General features: G+C 47.5%; 1 protein-coding gene across 1 annotated transcript in view; it reads left to right on the top strand.

Moving 5' to 3' along the window:
• lama1 (laminin, alpha 1) overlaps window positions 1-22,685 on the top strand; it is a 32,150-nt gene that overhangs the window by 3,956 nt on the left and 5,509 nt on the right. The window contains exons 2-51 of the mRNA XM_070852906.1: window positions 65-235; window positions 615-727; window positions 1,835-1,886; window positions 1,990-2,180; window positions 2,336-2,506; window positions 2,684-2,773; window positions 2,892-3,009; window positions 3,166-3,344; window positions 4,257-4,350; window positions 4,442-4,599; window positions 4,721-4,861; window positions 5,134-5,292; window positions 5,836-5,937; window positions 6,199-6,413; window positions 7,700-7,811; window positions 8,160-8,270; window positions 8,978-9,105; window positions 9,202-9,288; window positions 9,362-9,573; window positions 9,919-10,025; window positions 11,014-11,194; window positions 11,282-11,418; window positions 11,504-11,737; window positions 11,834-11,977; window positions 12,482-12,661; window positions 12,869-13,054; window positions 13,164-13,291; window positions 13,374-13,500; window positions 13,702-13,842; window positions 13,968-14,086; window positions 14,311-14,400; window positions 14,484-14,677; window positions 14,766-14,925; window positions 15,133-15,211; window positions 15,932-16,043; window positions 16,189-16,345; window positions 16,428-16,638; window positions 16,747-16,863; window positions 16,961-17,124; window positions 17,220-17,358; window positions 17,741-17,843; window positions 17,974-18,090; window positions 18,244-18,426; window positions 18,535-18,689; window positions 18,781-18,924; window positions 19,579-19,712; window positions 19,844-19,997; window positions 20,994-21,112; window positions 21,747-21,897; window positions 21,999-22,143. Of these exons, the coding sequence (XP_070709007.1) occupies window positions 65-235; window positions 615-727; window positions 1,835-1,886; window positions 1,990-2,180; window positions 2,336-2,506; window positions 2,684-2,773; window positions 2,892-3,009; window positions 3,166-3,344; window positions 4,257-4,350; window positions 4,442-4,599; window positions 4,721-4,861; window positions 5,134-5,292; window positions 5,836-5,937; window positions 6,199-6,413; window positions 7,700-7,811; window positions 8,160-8,270; window positions 8,978-9,105; window positions 9,202-9,288; window positions 9,362-9,573; window positions 9,919-10,025; window positions 11,014-11,194; window positions 11,282-11,418; window positions 11,504-11,737; window positions 11,834-11,977; window positions 12,482-12,661; window positions 12,869-13,054; window positions 13,164-13,291; window positions 13,374-13,500; window positions 13,702-13,842; window positions 13,968-14,086; window positions 14,311-14,400; window positions 14,484-14,677; window positions 14,766-14,925; window positions 15,133-15,211; window positions 15,932-16,043; window positions 16,189-16,345; window positions 16,428-16,638; window positions 16,747-16,863; window positions 16,961-17,124; window positions 17,220-17,358; window positions 17,741-17,843; window positions 17,974-18,090; window positions 18,244-18,426; window positions 18,535-18,689; window positions 18,781-18,924; window positions 19,579-19,712; window positions 19,844-19,997; window positions 20,994-21,112; window positions 21,747-21,897; window positions 21,999-22,143 (7,116 nt within the window). The remainder of the gene's footprint in view (window positions 1-64; window positions 236-614; window positions 728-1,834; window positions 1,887-1,989; window positions 2,181-2,335; window positions 2,507-2,683; window positions 2,774-2,891; window positions 3,010-3,165; window positions 3,345-4,256; window positions 4,351-4,441; window positions 4,600-4,720; window positions 4,862-5,133; window positions 5,293-5,835; window positions 5,938-6,198; window positions 6,414-7,699; window positions 7,812-8,159; window positions 8,271-8,977; window positions 9,106-9,201; window positions 9,289-9,361; window positions 9,574-9,918; window positions 10,026-11,013; window positions 11,195-11,281; window positions 11,419-11,503; window positions 11,738-11,833; window positions 11,978-12,481; window positions 12,662-12,868; window positions 13,055-13,163; window positions 13,292-13,373; window positions 13,501-13,701; window positions 13,843-13,967; window positions 14,087-14,310; window positions 14,401-14,483; window positions 14,678-14,765; window positions 14,926-15,132; window positions 15,212-15,931; window positions 16,044-16,188; window positions 16,346-16,427; window positions 16,639-16,746; window positions 16,864-16,960; window positions 17,125-17,219; window positions 17,359-17,740; window positions 17,844-17,973; window positions 18,091-18,243; window positions 18,427-18,534; window positions 18,690-18,780; window positions 18,925-19,578; window positions 19,713-19,843; window positions 19,998-20,993; window positions 21,113-21,746; window positions 21,898-21,998; window positions 22,144-22,685) is intronic.

Below are 22,685 nucleotides of genomic sequence, written 5' to 3'. Positions count from 1 at the left end.
GATTGCATAATACTACCACATATCGGTGTGTTTCATGATATTAACAGATAGTGATGTGTTTCAGGTCTGTTCCCCGCCATCTTGAACTTGGCCAGTAACGCAGTGATCAGCAGCAATGCGACGTGTGGAGATCCAGAACCTGAAGTTTACTGTAAGCTAGTCGAACACGTTCCAGGACGACGAATCAAGAACCCACACTGCCCAAAGTGTGACGCCAACTCCGTCCTGTCCAAAGGTACAAAACTAGAACCAGAACCACAGAGCAGGTGAACCTGCAAATAAACTTTCACCAGCGCTTTAGTCTAAACACATATATGAATCAGCAGGTAGATTAAATCAATTATTGATTTTTAATTATCAGTGTTACTCTTCAGATCCTCAGAAGTTTAATGACCTCCTAAACTTCCTCTGACACCTACTCAGAACAACAAACATTGAAAGTCCAATGAGGAAATCATATTTACAAAATAAAAGCCCTGATTAATCAGAAATCATCATCAATCAATCTGATCATCAATCATTGTGATCTTTGATCACTCTGATAATTGATCATTGTGATCATCAATGACAGCAGTAGTAGTTGTACTAATAGTAGTTATGTGTGTGTTGCTCAGAACGTCATCCGATCACAAATGCCATCGATGGGACGAATCAGTGGTGGCAAAGTCCGAGTATCAAGAACGGACGACAGTTTCATTGGATCACCATCACACTGGATCTCAAACAGGTAACACACACATACATACACACACACAGTACACAATCAATAAATCAATCTTTATCTATACAGCACCAGTTCATAACAGCATTCTCTCAGACTGTTTCCATAAAGAGCAGCTCAGAACAAACTCTTTCATTCAGAGACCAAAGATTCAGGAATTCAACATGAAGGATTCAAGAATCCCCACAGAGCAGCATCAGAGATTAGATTAGGACACAGTGGCAAGAAGAACTCCCCTTTAACGGGAAAAACTCCCCTTAACGGGAAGAAACCTGGAACAGAACCGGGCTCAGGGTGGGGGCCTTTCTGTCGGGGTCCATGCTTGATGGACTTAAAGGACAAATCCTGATCAAATAAGACTCCCAGATTCCTCACAGTGGAGCTGGAGGCCAGAGTGATGCCATCCAGAGTAGTTATGTTGGTAGAAAAGCTGTCTCTGAGGTGTCTGGGGCCGAGCAGAATAACTTCGGTTTTATCTGAGTTTAGCAACAGAAAGTTGCTGCTCATCCAGGACTTCATGTCCTTAAGGCAGACTTGAAGTTTAGCCAACTGATTGGATTCATCAGGCTTTATTGATCAGTATAATTGGGTATCATCTGCAGGAAGCATATATAACACACACACACACACACACACATTCACAGTGCCAGGCAACAACAACTAGACTTGTTGTGATGAGTAACAGCCTCCTGATGCAGCAAACAAATAAATGTTTATGGACACAGAGATGATCTGAGCGTCTCTGTGTCTTCTTCATCATCTTCTAACTAGTACGTTCACACCGTTAAATTCACGCTACCATGGCTTTATGTTTGTGCATGTGCAGAACATGTGCAGGGCATGTGTAGACCAGGTGTAGAATATGTGCAAAACAGGAAGAACATGTGTAGAATATGTGCAGAACATGTAGAACATGTGAAGAACCCTAACCCCGTAGAACATGTGCTTAACAAGTACAGACGTGTGCAGAACAAAGAGAGATTTCACCAAAGTCTTGACAACAGGATCAGAAACAGAATCTGGAACTAATGTGTGTCGAAGGTGAACATGTTTACAGTAACCAGGTGACTGCAGCACAGGTAGACATGTCTGACTGTTAGTGTGTCTGTTCAGATCTTTCAGGTCGCCTATATCATCATCAAGGCAGCTAATTCTCCACGACCAGGTAAAGTCTGTCAGCATGCCTCATACACTTAAATACTTAAACTGTTACAGACAGTGACATCCTCATCTCGTCTGTCTGACTCACCTTTCTGTATCTCTGTCAGGTAACTGGATCCTGGAGCGCTCTCTGGATGGCGTGACCTTTGACCCCTGGCAGTTTTATGCCATCAGTGACTCCGAATGTTTATCTCGTTACAACGTGACGCCGAGACTCGGACCACCGACATACAAGAGCGATACCGAGGTCATCTGTACGTCATACTACTCCAGATTGAACCCCCTGGAGCATGGAGAGGTGAGACAGGCTCTCTATCTGCCTGTCTGTCTATCTGCCTGTCTATGAAACCTGTCTCTCTTTCTCTCTCTCTCTGTACCTGTCTGTGTCTCTCTGACCCGTCTATCTCCTTCTGTTCCTGTCTCTCTCTCTCTCTACCTGTCTGTCTCTCACAGATACACACCTCTCTGATTAACGGCCGCCCCGGGGCCGATGACTTGACCTCCGACCTCTTGACCTTCACATCAGCTCGTTACATCAGACTGAGGCTTCAGAGAATCAGAACACTCAACGCAGACCTGATGCCGCTTAGCGCCCGCGACATCGACCCCATCGTCACCCGGAGGGTGAGACAGGCAGCAAGAGAGACAGACAGTTCTTAGTGTTTTGTTGAAGTGGAGCTTTGTGGTCACATGATCAACATATTCTACTTCCTGGTGTTCAATGTTCATTAATAAAACTGCTTATTTAATGCTAATTCATTAAAACAGGTGCAACCATTTCATTCATATTTTGTCTCTCAGTATTATTATTCCATCAAAGACATCTCTGTGGGCGGGATGTGTATCTGTTACGGCCACGCCCAGAGCTGCCCGCTGGACCCTGTTACCAAGGTAACATGTACAGTTCACCTGTTCATCTCTTCACTTGTTCACCTGTTTATCAGGGTTTAATATATACATTTTTCCATGGATCTGTTTCAACCTGTGTGTGTGTGTGTGTGTGAGGCAGAGGCTGCAGTGTGTTTGTGAACACAACACCTGTGGGGAAAGCTGTAATGAGTGTTGCCCTGGTTACCACCAGCAGCCATGGCAACCAGGAACCGTCTCCGAGGGAAACACGTGTGAAAGTAAGAAAAATAGAAAAAACCTTGTGGGTCATTTTGTTTGTTCTCCTGTTTCAACTTCCTGTTTATCTCTCACCTGTCTTTCTCTCACCTGTCTTTCCCTTGTCTTCCTTTCGTCTGTCTCTCTACCTGTATCTCTCTCTCCTATCTGTCTCTCAGAGTGTAACTGTCACAACAAGGCGGTCGACTGTTTCTACAATCAAACCGTCTCCAAACTCTTTTTGAGTTTAAACACTCGTGGCGTTCGTCACGGAGGAGGAGTCTGTATCGACTGTCAACAAAACACCGCCGGCATCAACTGTGAGACCTGTGCCACCGGATACTACAGACCTGCTGAGGTACTAACAAGTACTGCACATATTACTACAGACCTGCCGAGGTACTAACAAGTACTGCACATAATACTACAGACCTGCCGAGGTACTAACAAGTACTGCACATAATACTACAGACCTGCTGAGGTACTAACAAGTACTGCACATATTACTACAGACCTGCCAAGGTACTCAGCAGTCCGTCAGCAGTTGAATCTACTGTTTTTTAAACACAGGCCTCTTTGGGTAGATCTGGGTCAGTAGTGGACCGGGTCGTACACAGGTTAGAACAGGTTACAGATGGTTAGAACAGGTTAAAAACAGGCTAGAACAGGTTACAGACAGGTCAGAACAGGTTACAGACGGTTAGAACAGATTACAGACGGTTAGAACAGGTTACAGAGAGGTTAGAACACGTTAAAAAGGGTTAGAACAGGTTACAGACAAGTTAGAACAGGTTACAGATGGCTAGAACAGGTTACAGACAGGTTGGAACAGGTTAAACCTGGTTAGAACAGGTTACAGACAGTTAGAACAGGTTACAGACGATTAGAACAAGTTACAGACGGTTAGAACAAGTTACAGACAGATTAGAACAGGTTACAGACGGCTACAACAGGTTACAGATGGTTAGAACATGTTACAGACAGGTTGGAACAGGTTACAGGTGGTTAGAACAGGTTACAGACAGGTTAGAACAGGTTACAGATGGTTAGAACAGGTTACAGACGGCTAGAACAGGTTACAGACAGGTTAGAACAGGTTACAGATGGTTAGAACAGGTTACAGATGGTTAGAACAGGTTAGAACTGTAACTAGTCCACTCAGACACACACACACCTGATTGAAGGTAAATGTTCCTCAGTGATTCTTGACTTTTTTATTGCATTTTTGTCTCCTGTGTGTGTGTGTGTGTGTGTGTGTGTGTGTGTGTAGGTTTCTCCATATTCAGACTTTCCTTGTCTTGAGTGTAACTGTGATCTCAGAGGATCTGAGTCTTCAGTCTGCACCAGAGACGACACACAGCCAGGTCATCATCTTCATCATCATCATCATCACAATCATCATCATCTGAAATGAAGTTGCATTGTAACTCAGACCTACTGTGTCTGTGTGTGCAGGTGTGTCTGCTGGTCAGTGTGTGTGTAAGGAGGGTTTTGCAGGTCGACAGTGTGATCGTTGTGCGTTTGGGTTCAGAGATTTTCCTCAGTGTCTCCGCTGTGAGTGTAACCTGTCCGGCAGCATCAACACAGACCCCTGCAGCCCCTGCATCTGCAAGGTAAACACACACCTGGCACAGTCACCTGACACAGTCACCTGACAGCTGTCACCGGGTCAATACAGAATGTCATTTAATAAAGAGCACCTGTCCTCTGACGTCTCACCTGTTCTCTCCTCAGGTGAACGTGATGGGAGCTCACTGTGATCTGTGTAAACCAGGTTTCTACAACCTGCAGGCGAATCATCCCCTTGGCTGCACCGACTGTTTCTGCTTTGGTGTGTCTGATGTCTGCGAGAGCTCTGCCTGGTCCACAGCTCAGGTAACACACACCTGTATTCAGGTAGCACACACAGACACACCTGTACTCTGGTAACACACACACACACCTGTACACAGGTAACACACACCTGTACTCCGGTAATACACACAGACACACCTGTACTCAGGTAACACACACCTGTACTCCGGTAATACACACAGACACACCTGTACTCAGGTAGCACACACCTGCACTCTGGCTTTGTTCTTGCTTTGCACATTCTGAACTTGTGAAGAAGAAACTAGAGGTCTGATGATGATAATTTTTTTCAGGTGCTTCATAGAGATGCTTGGCTCCACCCCTTTCAGTCCATCCAACCCCTCCCCATTATCCACAGCAACGACCTCCCCATCCCTAGCAACACCTCTTCTGGCCACACCCACCAGCTGGTGCTGTCATGGCCAGCATCTGATAGTTTCCTTGGTAACAAGGTCAGCCACCATTTACATAATTGGTCATTATTCAACCAATCAATGAGCAGGAGTCTGTCTGTCTGTCTGTCTTTTTCTTTACCTGTTTCTTTACCTGCCTCTCTACCTGTCTATCGCTCAACCTGCCTGTCTGTCTGTCTCTCTACCTACATGTCTCTCTACTTGTCTGTCTCTCTGTCTGTGGGTTTTTTGTGGTTTTCTTTTCCTCTGTTTTCTTTTCTTTTCCAGTTGCTGTTTTCTGTTTTATTTTGGTAGTTGTCTCCTCCTTGTTTGTTACTTCCTGTCTTTGTGTTTTCCCACCCTGTGATTGTCTGCACCTGTTCCTTGATACCTCACCTGTCCTCACCTGTCCTCAGTCCGTCAGACGTATGGTAACTTTTTGTCCTCGTGGTTCAATCCTGTTTTTCTTTCCTGTTCCTGGATTTTCAACTGCTCGCCCACTTTTTGATTGGAAGATTTTTTTTCATCAAACTTTGCATTTCTTGTTACCACCCTGTCTGTCTGTCTGTCTGCCTGTCTGCCTGTCTGCCTGTATGTCTCTAGCTGGTTTCCTACGGAGGTTTCCTGAACTACTCTGTGATCTATGACATCCCATTTGACAATGAAGACCATTCTCTCCCTGCCCACTCTGACATCATCATCGAGGTCAGTAAAAACTCCTGAAAATATTGGAACAAGTTGTATTCAGTGATCAGTATTTAGTACTTAGTGTTTTACTATAGTAATTAGTAGTTCAACATTACTATTGAATTGCAGTGAGTAACTGTTCAGCACTGTTTGAGTTTAACACTGAATAAAGCACCCAATATATTTCACATCAGATTGAACATTAAAAACTACAAACAGGGCGTATTTAAGGACTACAACAGCCAGACTGGCCTAATTGTTTCTCTCTCTTGTCTCCAGGGAAACGGTCGGGCTCTTCATCTCTCTCCTCCTCTTCTCCTCTTCCTCTCTCCGCTGGCCGAGCGCTTGGTTTCCATAACAATGATCCCACTGCGATTCCTGGATGTTCAGACGAGCGTTCAGGTTACCCGCGATGACCTGCTGTCAGTCCTTGCTAACGTGACATCACTGAGAGTCAGACTTCACCTGAACGCCTCGGCAGAAGGACCAATACGGTGAGAGCAAAATAATCCAATTACATTTATCCTGACAGTAATCTGATTACACCTGATGAAATCAGCTGCCACTGTGTTTGCAGAGAACACTTTGAGGTTCATCCTCTGAGGGCTGGTTTGTCCACGCTGAGACGACGAGGTCTCTGGACGTAGTTTGGCAGCGTTGGTTAACTCTTTAGAGCAGGGGTGCCCACACTTTTTTGGCTCATGAGCTACTTTTAAAATGACCAGGTCAAAATGATCTACCTACGGTAAAAATGCTAAACATGTATTTATTTCTATATATACTGAGTATACTTTATATATTCAATACATGTTGGTGTACACTGCGTAACTGCAACTAATGTAACCCTTGGTATTACACATAAAAATGAACAGTCACATAGGTAACAAACAGTGATCTAACCATCAATATTGCACACAAGTGACAAGAGTAACTGGAACATTCAATACATTTATGGTCACTACCTTCCTCTGATGACTTGCACTGAATGGAGTCGACTATCCCTCCTATTCCCTATCCCAGAATATTCCTTCTTTAGTGGATATAAATTGGAAGGCTAACCAGGTCACTTCGAGAGCATGTCTGACCACATGTCCCTGCCCGGACTTTTTTTTTTTAATGTCACGTGATCTACCCGCACTACCGTTGCGATCGACTGGTAGATCGCAATCGATGTATTGGGCACCCCTGCTCTAGGGTCTCATGGGGGTTAGGGCCAGTAGCTGTGGATCGGCAGACCAGAGGGTCCACTCTTTAACAGAGGGGGGGTCGGGAGGGTGAGCTCCGTCTGTGGGGGCGTCTCACTGCTTGGCTTCCAGGGGGAGCTTCTGTCAGGCTGCTGACCGACACTCAGGATGACTGATGGGGACTCTGTCCTGGTCCTGGGGGAGTCACGGCAGTCTGTCCGTCCACTCTATAAGTGTTTTGTGGACTCAAAGGTTTATGACCGTGTCCCCTGGGGTGTTTTTTTGGGGGGGGTGGGGGGTATCAGGACTAGGGTGAGGCTGCATGAGAGGGGATCCTTCTACTCTGAGCAGCCAAGTTGACCCCCCCGGACCAGTTTCATGGACCTGTTCACCTCTTAGTGCACAAGTGCTGTAGTCAGTGACCCAGTAAGACAGTAATACTGTGAACTAACTTATTGCTTCAAATGTAAGGAAGTGTAATTAAGTAGCATACTCATGTTCCTCTACTGGGAACCAGCGGACCGTCGCCATTACTGATGAAACTAATCTGTCTGTCCCTGTCTGTCTGTCTGTCACTCTACCTGTCTGTCTCTCAGTCTCAGCTCGGTGTCTCTGGATGTCGCTGACTCTGGCTCACTGTCTGGCATTCAGGCTGTTGCTGTGGAGACGTGTGAATGTCCGTGGGGTTACAGTGGCACGTCCTGTGAGGTTAGCACTTCATTTAGTTACAGCTCATACATCTAACACTGCTAATTCTGTTAGCACTGCTAATACTGCTACTACTATTAGCAATGTTATTACTGCTAAGCACTACTACATTAGTACAATTAGGATGGGTTGTTTTGTTTGTTGTGTTAGCATAGTTAGTATTGTTAGTGTAGTTAGTGTTGTTAACATAGTTGGTGTAGTTAGTACCGTTAGTATAGTTAGTACTGAAGACGTACGGTATCTGTCCGTTTTGGATTTGGTTGTTTTGTTTCTCTGTGTCATGCTGTGCTTTTGTGTGTTTTAATGTGTATTTTTGTGTACGTTGTGTGTTTTGTCTGTGTGTCGTAGGTGTGTCACCCAGGTTTCTACCGGGTGGGGGGGGTGTTGTTTGGAGGAAACTGTATGCAGTGTGAGTGTAACGACCACGCCTTGGAGTGTGACATCAGCGGAGTTTGTTTGGTGAGTTTGAACACAGAATTAATAGAAAACTGCTGCTGACTACTGTAACCAGTCCACCTGTCCCCGCATAATCAGTCCACCATAACCAGTCCACCTGTCCCCGCATAATCAGTCCACCATAACCAGTCCACCTGTCCCCGCATAATCAGTCCACCATAACCAGTCCACCTGTCCCCCCATAACAGTCCACCTGTCCCCGCATAATCAGTCCACCATAACCAGTCCACCTGTCCCCGCATAATCAGTCCACCATAACCAGTCCACCTGTCCCCCCATAACAGTCCACCTGTCCCCGCATAATCAGTCCACCATAACCAGTCCACCTGTCCCCCCATAACCAGTCCACCTGTCCCCCCATAACAGTCCACCTGTCCCCGCATAATCAGTCCACCCTAACCAGTCCACCTGTCCCCCCATAACCAGTCCACCTGTCCCCGCATAATCAGTCCACCATAACCAGTCCTGGAGATGTCTGGAGGTCTCTGGTGGACTGGTGGACACAACTCCTCGTTAACATGGCGACAGTCAATGGGATTCTTTATTTCCTCTCCTGTATGTGTTTACAGATGAATGTATGTACAGTGTGTACTGCATATGCGGTCATTCAATAATCTGAAACCGTTACCATAGTTACCTGACTAAACATCTGTCTGCCTCTGTCTCTCTGTGTGTCTGTCTTTCTCTCTCTCTGCTTGTCTGTCTCTCAGGGTTGTACCCATAATACCACTGGTCCCCACTGTGATGTGTGTCTTCCTGGTTTCTATGGAGACGCCACTGAGGGATCGGCAGACGACTGTCGGTTGTGTCCGTGTCCTCTGACGGAGGCGTCCAACAGGTGTGTCTCATCATCACTGATTCAAACTGAAAACCTTCATTAGTTTGAAGAAGAGCTGACTGTGTGTGTGTGTGCGTGTGCATGTGCATCCTTCAGTTTCAGTCCCACTTGTGTGCTGGAGGCGTCTGGACAGGTGTCATGTGACCAGTGTCAGATCGGATACACAGGAAGCAACTGTGAGAGGTGAGGATGATTGACAGCCTGATCCACCAATCAGAGGCAGTGAACCTCATATGACACCTATCTCTGTCCACAGGTGTGCCAGTGGTTTCTATGGTAACCCTCAGGTAGTGGGCGGGGCTTGTGTGCGATGTGAGTGTAACAGTAACGTCGATGTCAATGAGGCAGGGCACTGTGACACTGTCACCGGGGAGTGTCTGCGTTGCCTTGGCAACACTGCCGGGAGACACTGTGAGGTCTGTCAGTCTGGTTACTATGGAGATGCAGTGCACGCTAAAGACTGTCAGGGTAAGACAAACACACACAGACACAGATACAAAGACACACGCACGCACACACATACACACGCGTGCACTCAGACTCTCTAGGAATGTTGATCTTTTCAAATCCAGATTAGATTCAACCTCTGACCTCTTTCTTCTCCTGTCACATGTTGAGTGTGTGTGTGTGTGTGTGTGTGTGTGTGTGTGTGTGAGCACGTCGCCATCTAGTGTGGATATAAACAAACTGCAGTAATAATAATCAATACTATTAATTATCTCAGTAGATCCAGGTTCACATAAACAAATCTGTGCTAATTCAAGCTCATTAAATGGTCACACTGACGGTGGGCGGGGCTTCTCTCTCTGTCAGAGTGCAGCTGTGATGTCAGCGGCGCTGTCTCCAGTGTATGTGATGTCACAACAGGTCAGTGTTCATGTGGGCAGAACATAATGGGACGGACCTGTGACCACTGCCAGGTGAGTCTGACTCTTCCCCCTCCTGAAGACACTCTGATGGCTGCATCTGGGGGGACAGCATTCCCAGCATGCTTTTTTTTAGCCTGCATAAAAAAAGGACGTGGTCTCTGTGACGTCACCTGTAGGTTTCTAAAGCGCCAAAATGATGCACGGTGGGCAGCTCCACACATACAAATCTTAGAAAAACTTTCTAAGATGGTGGACAAACAGAACATGTGGATGTCATGAGAGCTAATGCAATGAATGTGTTCATTCAGGTTCCTCCTGGGATTCAATGTGTTGGAAAACCAAAAAAGTCCCAAACTGCTAAACTAGGCTAGTTAGCACTACAGGCAGAGCTAACAGCACAGCAGGTGGTTCTGCAGGGAGTTCGATCTCCCACGAGCTCCTGAAGTCTGTGAGGCATTACGCTGATTGTTGTCATGTCTTTAAAAAGTCCTGAAAGAACATTGTGACAACAACAAAATAATTTCAAAGGATTTTATAGAGCACTGAACCTCTGATATTATGTCACAAAGTCACCTCAAGCTTTGTGTGGTCTGATTATTTAGCAGCAAACACGAGACTCTGTCCAGCGTACAGTAGAAGTGAGGACACATGAACAGACTTAAGATAAAGTGACTTTAAAAAGTGACTGAAATCCTGTTTGTGAAAACTGTTTGTTTTGGTTGTGAGTTCATTGTCAGTGATTCTGACCCGTTAATGTTGAACTTTGTCCTTACTGATTTTCTTTTATCCTTTTTTAGAATTTTAAACGTCCAAACTAGTTTCACAGCGTTAAAATTAACGGCTACTGAAAAGGCAGGGAAACAAAGACTTCTTTGTCTTTCTATTATTTTACAAACAGACCATAAAACACGTGAAGGCGACAGCGTCCTGCAGAGTAAATCCTGCTGCAGTCCCACCACCAGCCTGTGGGGGCAGTGCTGATCCTCCATGTTGGTTTGTTCTGTCTAAATAAACTTCTTTGATTTTTTTTTTTTCTCAGTCTGGGTTTTTCGGACTGCAGAGTGGGCTGGGCTGTCTGCCCTGTGGCTGCAGCCAATCAGGATCTCTCTCTGAGTCATGTGACGAGGACGGGCAGTGCCAGTGTGTTGAGGGGGTGGCTGGGGACAAGTGTGACCGTTGTAGCCGCGGTTACTATGGTTTCCATGCCAATGGCTGCACAGGTAGTTAAACAGATGGCAACATTAAGTCTGGCTGCTGATTGGTCGAATCTCTGAATTCTGATTGGCTGTGACCTTTCCTCCTCCCAGCATGCACCTGTAATCACACCAGAGGGAACTGTGACCCTAAGACTGGCAAGTGCATCTGCCCTACCCACACAGAGGGACACACCTGTGACAAATGTGAGACAGGTTACTGGGGTCACGACCCTGTTGCAGGGTGCAAGGTATACACACAAACACAGATACACACAAAACACTCGGGTGTAAACTCAGGTATGCACACACACTGACATTGTGCCATTTCTTCAGCCATGCAGCTGCAGCTCAGCAGGAAGCTCCGCCCCACAGTGTGACCTGACCAATGGGAAGTGTTGGTGCAGAGAGGGGTTCTCTGGCAGGTCATGTGATCTGTGTGCCCCTGGGTACCATGGTTACCCGGCGTGCTCGCCGTGTGGCTGCGATGTGGCGGGAACAGACAAGCAGTTCTGCAACACGACGCAAGGAGTGTGTGACTGTCGACACACCGGAGAGTGTGTGTGCAAGGTATACAACCTGTGTGTGTGTGTGTGTGCGGTACACAACCTGTGGCTGTGTATTAATCTCTGATAATATTGAACCAGGTGTGTGTTATTGATCCAGGTGGGGGTGTCGGGACGGCGCTGTGAGGAGTGTGTTTCGGGGTCGTTCGCTCTGTCGGTGGAGAATCCAGATGGCTGCTCTCAGTGTTTCTGTTCAGGCCTCAGCAGAGACTGTGAGGAGGGAGGGGGGCTCTACAGAGTACCAGTGAGTACAAGTACACACATATGCCGCGTTTCCACTAGCACTACTCGGCTCTACTCGGCTCGACTCTACTCGACTCGGCACGGTTTGGTTGTGTTTCCATTACAGAAGCGTACCACTTCAAAGTGGGCGGGGTCGTCATAGCAAGGCGGGCCGAAACTCCAGTAGCGTAATTTGTATACGGCACAATCAGTGGCCTGCAGTGTGGTGACGTCACATTGTCAGCTCGACTCAGCTCGCTTGGAACCCCGGCCGAGGAGGTACTAAAATAGTACCTAGTACCAGGTACTAGCGCTGGTGGAAATGCAACCAAACAGTGCCGAGTCGAGTCGAGCTGAGTAGTGCTAGTGGAAACACGGCAATATATACTACTTCTAAACTCCATAGAGTGTAAGTACACATGTGACACACGCATATAAACAAATGTTACCAGTGGAGTTAAAGTGACAAAGCAGCAGTTCTCTTCGGTTTTCTTCATTTACAAACATGCCTGCCCCCCTCTCCCAGATCACCCTGGCCCATCCCCCTGCTCTCCTGTCATTAGTCAGTCAGTCTGACCTGGAGGGCGTAGTATCTGGGGTTTACCAGCAGGGTGGCGACATGCTGCTGGATACTCGAGAGCTCAACACCAGCAGGCTGGCTGGCCCGCTCTACTGGAGACTGCCCCCCCAGTTCGAAGGCCACCAGGTACTGTTGCCCAATTTGTTGACTGACAGTGTTAAGCATTGATGGTTGATGTGGGTCTTGCCCTTCACATTGGCTTACAGGAAGTGATCCTGCTCTGCTTGCAGCCCCTCTCGTTGCCGTGTCGTAGAAGCTGGTTCATATGTGTAGGAGTGTGTATTTGTGTGTCACAGTGTGTACTTCAGTGTGTACTTTGTGTGTCTTGTATAGTTGCTCTCTTACGGCGGCCTGCTGTCTTACATCATCACCTTTTACGCTGAGGACGGCTCAGGGCTGTCCAATCAGGAGCCTCAGGTCCTGATGAGGGGCGGGGCCATGAGGAAGCTGGTAATATACACTGACATGGTTGCTCCCGGCAACGGCGTCAGGACACAGCACGACATCAGGATGACAGAGGTACAGCTGCAAGGAATCATGGGAAATCAGAGCAGTTTAAACAGACAGGTGGAACAGCTTTTCACTGTGTGTGTGTGTGTGTGTGTGTGTGTGTGTGTGTGTGTTACAGCACAAATGGAAGTATTTTAACTCGGTGTCTGAGAAGTCGGTGAGTCGCTCGGACTTCATGTCTGTCCTCAATAACATCGAGTACGTCATCATCAAAGCTTCATACGGGACGAGACTTCAGCAGAGCAGGTACACACACACATATATAATACACACACACAAACCTGGCTGACCCAGCCTGATGTCATTTCCTGTCTGTGTTTTTGTTCAGGCTCTCTAACATCACCATGGAGACAGCAGTTGAGGTTGAGTTAGAGGATAGAGAGGTCAGAGGGGGCGTGGCTAGACTGATAGAGTCCTGCGTCTGTCCGCTCGGATATGCCGGACGGTCCTGTCAGGTAAACACCTGTCCACTGTCTGTGTCACCATGGCATCAGCTACAGCCTCGCTGCACAAGCCGGTTGTACTAGTTATAACATGTATATATAGACTAATAAATAAGTTCTGCTAGTTATTCTGGTTATATAGGTTCTGGTTACACTCTCTCTCACCTCTCTCTCTCTGATCTGTCTCTCTCTCTCTGACCTGTCTGTCTGCAGGAGTGTGCTGTAGGTTTTTTCCGTCAGCCTCTGTCTGAGTTGTCGTCTCAGATTCAAAAGTCGTTGTTTGTTCGTCCGTGTGTTCGATGTCGCTGTAACAACCACAGTGAGATCTGCGACCCGGAGACCGGATACTGTCAGGTGACATGGTTACACATGCTAACACACATTCAATCATACACGCATTTTAAATGAGTGTCATTGAGACACGCAGTAGAAAAGTCAGTTATAGCCTCAGTAGATGATGTTTCTTCTCTTTCATACAGGCCTGCCAGCATCACACCCGTGGGCGGAGCTGTGAGCTGTGTGCCCCAGGGTATTATGGGAACGTCAGTGGCTCCATCAGCGACTGCTCGCTGTGTGCCTGCCCCCTAAGGGACAACAGGTAAGTCATGCTATTATTATTCATATATTAACTATTCTCATGGTCTGAGCTGCTCTTTATGGAAAGAGTCTAAGGTAATGTTTGTTATGAATTGGCACTATATAAATAAAGATTGATTGATTGATTGATTGAGGTAACACTACACCTCATTTTTATTCTAATTTGTATGTGTGATCTGATTTCATTGACTAACTGTGTCTGTGCATGTGTTTGTGTGTGTGTAGTTTCAGTCAAACATGTGTGTCAGAGGGAGCTCTCGGTGATTTCCGCTGCACCGCCTGTCAGACGGGATATGAGGGGAGATACTGTGAGAGGTGAGTCATGACATCATACCTGATGACATCAAGAGTCAGCTGAGAGGTCATCATCACACTGATTGTCCGCTGTCATCCTGCAGGTGTTCCCTTGGTTACTATGGTAACCCATCGTTGCCAGGCGGGGTGTGCTCACGATGCCACTGCAGTGGGTGGGGCTCACTGCAGCAGCTGTGTGACGCCCTGAGTGGACAGTGTGTGTGTAAGGTCGGGGTCAAAGGTCAGTCATGTGACCAGTGTGAGAAGAGGCACATCCTGCAGGGAGGAGAGTGTGTGTGTAAGTACCGCCAACACACACACACATATACGTGTTCAGATGTTGTTTGTTGCTCAGAGGTGACGTGTGTGTTTGTCTTTGACTCCAGCATGTAATGACGAGTGCACCGGCGTTCTGTTAGACGACCTGGGAAAAATGCACAACCACTTCCTGTCTGTCAACCTGAGCGGCATTGCCATGGCACCGTACCGCCAGCTGGCTTTGCTGGAGAACCAGACCAGAGACATGCAGGTAAACACACACACACTGTCCTTTGGTGGTGTTGAGGTGTCACAACAATCTGCAGGTTGAACTGTGTGAAAGTTCCTGCTGGTCATGTTGAAAAGTAATAATTACCTGTGGGGAAACCAGGTAACTATGAGATGAGGTAAAAACCTGTGAGTGTGGTGTTGTGACCATTTAAATTAACTTGCTACCTGCTGTGTGTTTGTACAGGCGGTGTTTTCAGAAAACAGCTCTGTCTCTCTGCATTTGTCCAAAGTGGAAGACAAACTAAATCACGTGACCTCAGACCTTGATGCTCTGCTGCAGCAGGTACCCATGATCCACTATGTTAAAGGCTAGAGGTTAGAGGCTGACCCACATTTAATGACGTATCAACTGTGTTTACGATGTTATCATCAAATACTAGATGATACCAGTATAGGTATATAAAACACATCTGTAAACATCAATCAGAAAACATTAGATACATAAACGGTATCATCTGTAAACATGTAACATGTTAAACACATAGAAAACAGTATCATCTGTAAACATGTAACATGTTAAACACAGAAAATATCATCTGTAAACATGTAACATGTTAAACACAGAAAACAGCATCATCTGTAAACATGCAACATGTTCAATACAGAAAATATCATCTGTAAACATGTAACATGTTAAACACAGAAAACAGTATCATTTGTAAACATGTAACATGTTCAATACAGAAAATATCATCTGTAAACATGTAACATGTTAAACACAGAAAACAGTATCATCTGTAAACATGTAACATGTTCAATACAGAAAATATCATCTGTAAACATGTAACATGTTAAACACAGAAAACAGCATCATCTGTAAACATGTAACATGTTAAACACAGAAAACAGCATCATCTGTAAACGTGTAACATGTTAAACACAGAAAACAGTATCATCTGTAAACGTGTAACATGTTAAACACATACTGTATGTAAAAACACTGCTGGCAGCTTTGTGTTTTGTGTGAAAATGGTTTCTATTTTTTTGTCTCCTAATTGGCTAGATCACACATCTGTCTAATGGTGTGGAGAAAGTGGGCGTGTCCACCAATAGCAGCCTTTCCCAGGGTGCACTGCTGCTGGAGAGCATCAGCAGGCTTCAGAACAACGTCCAGGGTAAACAACAACCTGAATCTTAACAATATGATCCTGACTGACGATGACGTCGTCTAACACGTTAACGCATCACACATGACATCACCAGGAAGTGACTGTTGTGTCACAAAATTTTAAATGTAATTCTGAAATCTGATTGGTCCAGTGCTTCAGAGGGAGGCAGGACATCTGAACCAGACCACAGCGGAAAAGCTTGGTTCAGCCAATCAAACACGTCTGCTGGAGGAGGTGGAGTCAATGTTGGAAACCATCAGAGCTGTCAACCTAACAGCATCCACCGCCACAGCCAATCAGGAGCTCCGGTGTGTTTGTGTTCATGAACAAAAGGTCGTTTACCTTTTTACGTTTACACTCGGGGTCTAATCGTTCTCTCTCTCTCTGCAGCCTAGCTCAGTCACTCGCCCACACGCTGCAGGAGGACTTCCTGTCCAGCAGCATCATTGTTGACGACAAGCTCCACCTCCTGTCTGCCTCACTCACCGTTGGCATGGAAACTCTGCAACACACACACACCCAGCTGAGCGACGCTGCACAACAAAACACACAAACACACACTCTGCTGGCGGGCAAACTCACTCTGCTGTACCACTACCAGGTGAACACACACACCTCTACAACACACACACGTGTAGAACAGAACAGAGTCCAGTCTTCAGACCTGGTCTGGTCCAGGTGTTCTGACCTCCGTGTCTCTGTCCTTCAGTCTGTCCGTCACAGGCTGAGTGCTGAGCATCTGTCTGTGGACAGACTGATGAACGATAGTCAGCTGCTGCTGGATAACGCCATCGACCTGATGGACGACCTGACCAACGGCACAGCGGTGAGAGTCCCCATGAACCCCCAGAACCAGAACCTCAGCCAGAGTCAGACCCAGAACCAGACTTATATCTATAATCCTTGTGTGTGTGTGTGTGCAGCAGGTGGAGGTGTTCAGCGGGCAGATGGACCAGTGGCGCCCCCTACTGAGGAAACAGGTGGACAATCTTGTTGTTGGACTGAAGATGACGGACGCTCTGGAGACAGTATACCGAGCAGAAAGCCACGCCCATCTGCTGCAGAGCCACACCCACTCCCTGCTCAGGTGTGTGTGTGTGAGAGAGAGAGTGCATTTGTGTGTGTGTGTGTGTGTGTGTGTGTTCGTGTGTAAATCAGATCTGACCTCCTCTCGTCTCTCAGCTCTCTGTCGTCGGTGTGTAACGTGTCTCAGAATGGCAGTCGATTGGTTCAGCTGGACAGTGACATCACAGAACGAGTTGACTCCGCCCAGCAGGTCGCCTTGATTGCCCACAGCTCTGCCTCCCTTGCTTTCAACATGGTGAGTGAAAACACACCTGAAACACACCTGAGGGGGTCGGGGGGTCAGTCCTGAAGGTAGCTCTGTTTTAGATCGCCGTGGTAATGGAAGCTCTGTTTAACCTGGTGGGTCGCCATGGAAATGGATGCTCTTTCTAACCTAGTAGGTTACCATGGTAACTGCTGACACGTTTTGACCAGGTTATGTAGAAAACTGATGATGGCTGATGATGATGATGAAGATCCTCAGCTCAGGAACCCGTAAGATCTGAAACCTGTGAGCCACTCGTTAGTGACCAGTTACCATGGTAACCTCCATAGTAACAGACAGCCTGGTTAGTTTGGTCCATTCACAGAATGGTACAGGTCTAATGTGTGTGCGTGTGTGTGTGTGTGTGGTTCAGACCATTCAATCAGAGCAGCTGCTGTCAGAAGAGGGCGGGGCCAAACTGAACCTGAGCTCGGCTGTTTTAGAGGAAATTCAACGAATCAACAAAACGGCTGGAGGTAACCTTCATCACAGTAACAGGAAGTAATGATGATGAGGAGGCTTTCGTTGCTGTTCTTGTTCTGTGGTGGTTTAATGGCTCTGATCTTCTCCATCAGCCAATCAACTCCTTTGTCTTCTGTCCTCCAGACATTCAACTGACTGTCTCCATGGTTACCAGCAGAGTGGGAGTGGTCAGTGAGCGCATCCGTAACTCGAGCCTCCTTCTCCGTCAGCCAATCACAGACCTGCAGAGCATCTCTAATGGTGAGGCGGTGGTTCAGGCCCAGCCCCCTCCAACTCTGCATATTAACATGTAGACATGTTGATTTATAAATGTATTGATTTCTAGATCTATTATTGTATCGACATATTGATGTTTTGACATATTGATCGATGATGAGACCTGGTGTTCACCAGGTTCGTCGGTGGCGCTGCGGCAGGCTCGGCGTCAGGCAGCAGCGGCGCACTACGGCCTGCAGGAGACGCTGCAGCGGCTGCACACACTCAGACAGCAGCTGCAGGATTCTTCTTCTGTGGTGGAAAACACCAACCACACAGTGAGGGAGGCCAACCAGCTGCTGACACACACACACACAGCAGGTTGGTGCACACGCACACACACACACACACACGCACACACTGCAGACTGGCACTGCAGGCTGATGGGCTGCTGACATTTCTCTGTTGACATTTCTCACATGTTCTCAGCCAATGAGGCACAGCGTAAGCTAGAGGAGGCGGAGCATCGCACAGAGCGTTTGATGGACCGGATAAAGCCACTGAGCATGCTGGGAGAAACGCTGAGCAGGAATCTGTCTGACATCAGAGAGCTGATCGATCAGGCCAGGAGACAGGCCGCCTCGGTACACACACACACAGAACAGAGCAGAAACTCTCCTTTAACAGGAAGAACTCTGATGTCACTGACAATGATGATGCTGATGATGTCATCAGATTAAGGTGGCGGTGCAGACGGACGGAGGCTGCGTTCGGTCCTACAGACCTCAGATCAGCTCCAGTAACTTCAACACCCTGAATCTGATCCTGAAGACGAGCAGTCAGGACAACCTGCTGCTGTACCTGGGCAGCAACACCACGGTACACACACACACACACAACCTGCTGCTGTACCTGGGCAGTAACACCACGGTACACACACACACACACACACACACACACACACACACACAACCTGCTGCTGTACCTGGGCAGCAACACCACGGTACACACACACACACACACAACCTGCTGCTGTACCTGGGCAGCAACACCACGGTACACACACACACACACACACACAACCTGCTGCTGTACCTGGGCAGTAACACCACGGTACACACACACACACACACACAACCTGCTGCTGTACCTGGGCAGTAACACCACGGTACACACACACACACACACACACACACACACACACACACAACCTGCTGCTGTACCTGGGCAGTAACACCACGGTACACACACACACACACACACACACACACACACACACACAACCTGCTGCTGTACCTGGGCAGTAACACCACGTTACACACAAACACACACACACACACACATACAACCTGCTGCTGTACCTGGGCAGTAACACCACGTTACACACACACACACACACACACACACACATACAACCTGCTGCTGTACCTGGGCAGTAACACCACAGTACACACAGGTGTGTTGTGGCTGACTTCTCACCTGTATAAATTAACAATTTATTCCCATCTATTGTACTGTGTGTGTGTGTTCCAGGCGGACTTCCTGGCGCTGCAGACTCGGGGGGGGAGGGTGTCCCTGCTTTGGGATTTGGGTTCAGGCAGAACCAGATTGGACTTTCCTGGACTGGACGTCACCAACAACAGATGGACCAGAATTAATGTCACACGGTACCACACAAACACACACACACACACGCCATTCAGTCATATGATCACAGTGATATCATCATGCCAGCAACAGGTCCTGTCATGTGATGCCGTTGTGTGTGTGTGATGATGTCATGTGATGATGTCCATAGGTTCGGGAGTCTCGCCTCTCTGTCCGTCCATCAGCTGGAATCAGTGGCGGCTCCGTTACCGGCAGTAACGGCGACGTCTCTGGGACCGTCACGAGTTTTAGACATCGACAAAAACACACTGATCCACATCGGAGGACTGAGATCTGACACACAGGTAACACACACACAGGTAGCACACACACAGGTAACACACACAGGTAACACACACACACAGGTAGCACACACACAGGTAACACACACACACAGGTAACACACACACACAGGTAGCACACACACAGGTAACACACACACACAGGTAACACACACACACAGGTAACACACACACAGGTAACACACACACAGGTAACACACACACACAGGTAGCACACACACAGGTAGCACACACACAGGTAACACACACAGAGGTAAAACACACACAGGTAACACCCACACACAGGTAGCACACACACACAGGTGGCACACACACAGGTAGCACACACACAGGTAGCACACACACACAGGTAGCACACACACACAGGTAACACACACACACAGGTAGCACACACACACAGGTAGCACACACACAGGTAACACACACACACAGGTAGCACACACACACAGGTAACACACACACACAGGTAGCACACACACAGGTAACACACACACACAGGTAGCACACACACACAGGTAACACACACACACAGGTAGCACACACACACAGGTAGCACACACACACAGGTGGCACACACACAGGTAGCACACACACACAGGTGGCACACACACACACAGGTAACACACACAGGTGGTAATTGTATGTGTCTGTGTCTCTCTCACTGACCTGTCTGTCACTCTGACCTGTCTCTCTCTCTCTTTGACCTCTCTGTCTCTGACCTGTCTCTCTCTCTTCTTGGCCTGTCTCTCTCTCTTTGACCTCTCTCTCTCTCTGACCTATCTCCCTCTCTCTCTGACCTGTCTCTCTTTGACCTCTCTCTCTGACCTGTCTCTCTCTTTGACCTCTCTCTCCGACCTGTCTCTCTCTCTGACCTGCCCCCTCTCTCTCTCTCTGACCTGTCTCTCTCTCTCTGACCTGCCCCCCCCCCCCCCCCCCCCCCCCAACCTGTCTCTCTCTCTCTCTCTCTCTCTGACCTGTCTCTCTCTCTACCTGTCTCAGGTGGATCTGGACTCCTCGTCCTTCCAGGGTTGTCTGGGTGAGGTGTCACTCAATGAGAAGAACATCGGCCTGTGGAACTATGACAGCAGAGAGGGGGAGTGTGGAGGCTGCTTCAGCAGGTACACACATACACACACACCTGTATGATTGACAGAACACCTGTGTGAGCTCAGGTGCCAGCAGCTGTCTGTAGCATCCTAAACCACTGACCAACTCTCCATCTGAAGTAAAAACCAGACCGACCTCCTTCCAGAGCAACACTGAATCTCACTGTGATCAACAAACACGTCAGCAGACTGGACTGAACCGAACTGAACCAAATCAATCCAATCCGATGATCTGATCTGAACTGAACTGAATTCATCTGATCTGATCTGAGCTGAAGTGATCTGAACTGAATTGAACTGATCTGATCTGATCTGATCTGATCTGAACTGAACTGACCTGACCTGACCTGAACTGAACTGAACTGAACTGAACTGAACTGACCTGACCTGACCTGACCTGACCTGAACTGAACTGAACTGAACTGATCTGATCTGATCTGATCTGAACTGAATTGAACTGATCTGAACTGAATTGAATATCTATACCTGTGAGGACACTGACTGACCCCGCCCACCAAGTATTTCAGCTCTGCTCTGTTTAATCTGCACTTTTCCAATGGAAGTTCTGAACAGCATTTTTGGGACTGGACAAAGCTAACCTGTTTGTCTCTCCACCCATCTGTCTCTCCACCCGTATGTCTCTCAGTCCCCAGGCGGAGGAGACGTCCTTCCACTTTGATGGATCTGGATTCTCATTGGTTCAGAAGTCTTTGCGAGCAACCTCCACATCCATTGTCCTGTTGTTTAAAACGCTGTCGCCGGGCGGATTACTGCTTTACCTGGCCTCCAACAACACTGTACGACACACACACTCTCTCTCTCTCACACAAAGCTGTTGTTAAGGCTCTTATTGTGAAGATACAGATACAAACATGACCTCACTTCCTGTCTCCTGCAGAGGGACTTCCTGTCCATGGAGTTGGTGGAGGGGCGTGTCCGTCTGACCTTTGATCTTGGCTCAGGTGCTCTGATCCTGACGTCCACCAGGAAGTACAACACCGGAGTCTGGTTCAAGCTCACACTGCAGAGGAACAAACGCAAAGGTACTAGTACTGCTACCGATACTACAAATACTACCACTGATAGTACTAATACTGCCACTGTTACTGGTACTGATACTACTATTACTACTAATCACATAGGAATAACAAATGCAAAGGAATTAGTACGACTAGTATTATTACTGATTCTACTACTGATAACACTACTGATACTACTATTGATACTACTATTACTTCAGTACTACTGTAAACTACTGTAGTTCTGTGTAGTGAATTTGGTCAGGTGACCAGGTGTGAGGGGGCGTGGTTTAACTCAGGGATGTCAGCGGTTCTCTAGGAGAGGGTGTTCAATTACTACAGTCCCTAACCCTAACCCTAACCCTATTGCACTGTTTGGTAGTACCATTACTGCCAACATCACTAATACCAGTACTGTGTTGGTAGAGCTGATACTACTGACGGGACTGTGTTTGGTAGCGCTGATACCACTGACGGGACTGTGTTTGGTAGCGCTGATACCACTGACGGGACTGTGTTTGGTAGCGCTGATACCACTGACGGGACTGTGTTTGGTAGCGCTGATA

This window comes from Pempheris klunzingeri, chromosome 21 (assembly GCF_042242105.1).
Source record: "Pempheris klunzingeri isolate RE-2024b chromosome 21, fPemKlu1.hap1, whole genome shotgun sequence".
NCBI lineage: Eukaryota > Metazoa > Chordata > Actinopteri > Acropomatiformes > Pempheridae > Pempheris > Pempheris klunzingeri.
Note: the sequence above shows the minus strand (reverse complement) of the source record. Positions and strands in the feature narration are given on the sequence as shown.